The sequence below is a fragment of the Gavialis gangeticus genome, unplaced genomic scaffold (genome assembly GCF_001723915.1).
Source record: "Gavialis gangeticus isolate Ggan-Ray unplaced genomic scaffold, GavGan_comp1, whole genome shotgun sequence".
Classification (NCBI taxonomy): domain Eukaryota; kingdom Metazoa; phylum Chordata; order Crocodylia; family Gavialidae; genus Gavialis; species Gavialis gangeticus.
Window position 1 is genome coordinate 32,530,157 of NW_017729025.1, and position 441 is coordinate 32,530,597.

General features: G+C 34.9%; 1 protein-coding gene across 4 annotated transcripts in view; it reads right to left on the reverse strand.

Moving 5' to 3' along the window:
- Window positions 1–441, reverse strand: part of PAPOLA (poly(A) polymerase alpha) — a 105,489-nt gene that overhangs the window by 37,585 nt on the left and 67,463 nt on the right. For all 4 annotated transcript variants that reach the window (XM_019518602.1, XM_019518600.1, XM_019518599.1 and 1 more), the window contains exon 14: window positions 143–262. In XM_019518602.1, coding sequence (XP_019374147.1) covers window positions 143–262 — 120 coding nt within the window. The remainder of the gene's footprint in view (window positions 1–142; window positions 263–441) is intronic.

The window sequence follows — 441 nt, forward strand, 5'->3', positions numbered from 1 at the left end:
CCTGGTGTTAGTATAACACATTAAAAATTTATCTGCATCAGAAAAAAATATACAACTTTTAATCAGGTAGGCCGATACAAGTGTACAGCTATGTACACAGTAGAATTGGACAACATTTTAAGAAGCAAAAAAGATGGCTTACTTGTCAGGATTCTCCTTGGGTGCTGGGAATGACTGAGGATTCACATGAGCCAGTGTAATGAATTCGTTTTTCTCCAAGCTTCCAACTAGAATACGAATTTTTGATTCCACCAAGCCCACCCTGTATGAATACTACTTATTAGTTAAGTTTTTATTAATACCTCAATACCAAAGAAATAAGACTCGCTTTGCCACTGGGTAAAGAAACCCAAAATATGTTTTGTTTCAGACAATTAGGAAATATTACATAACTAATATTTAACCACAAGACAAGTTAATTCAGACTAATAGCCCCCACCA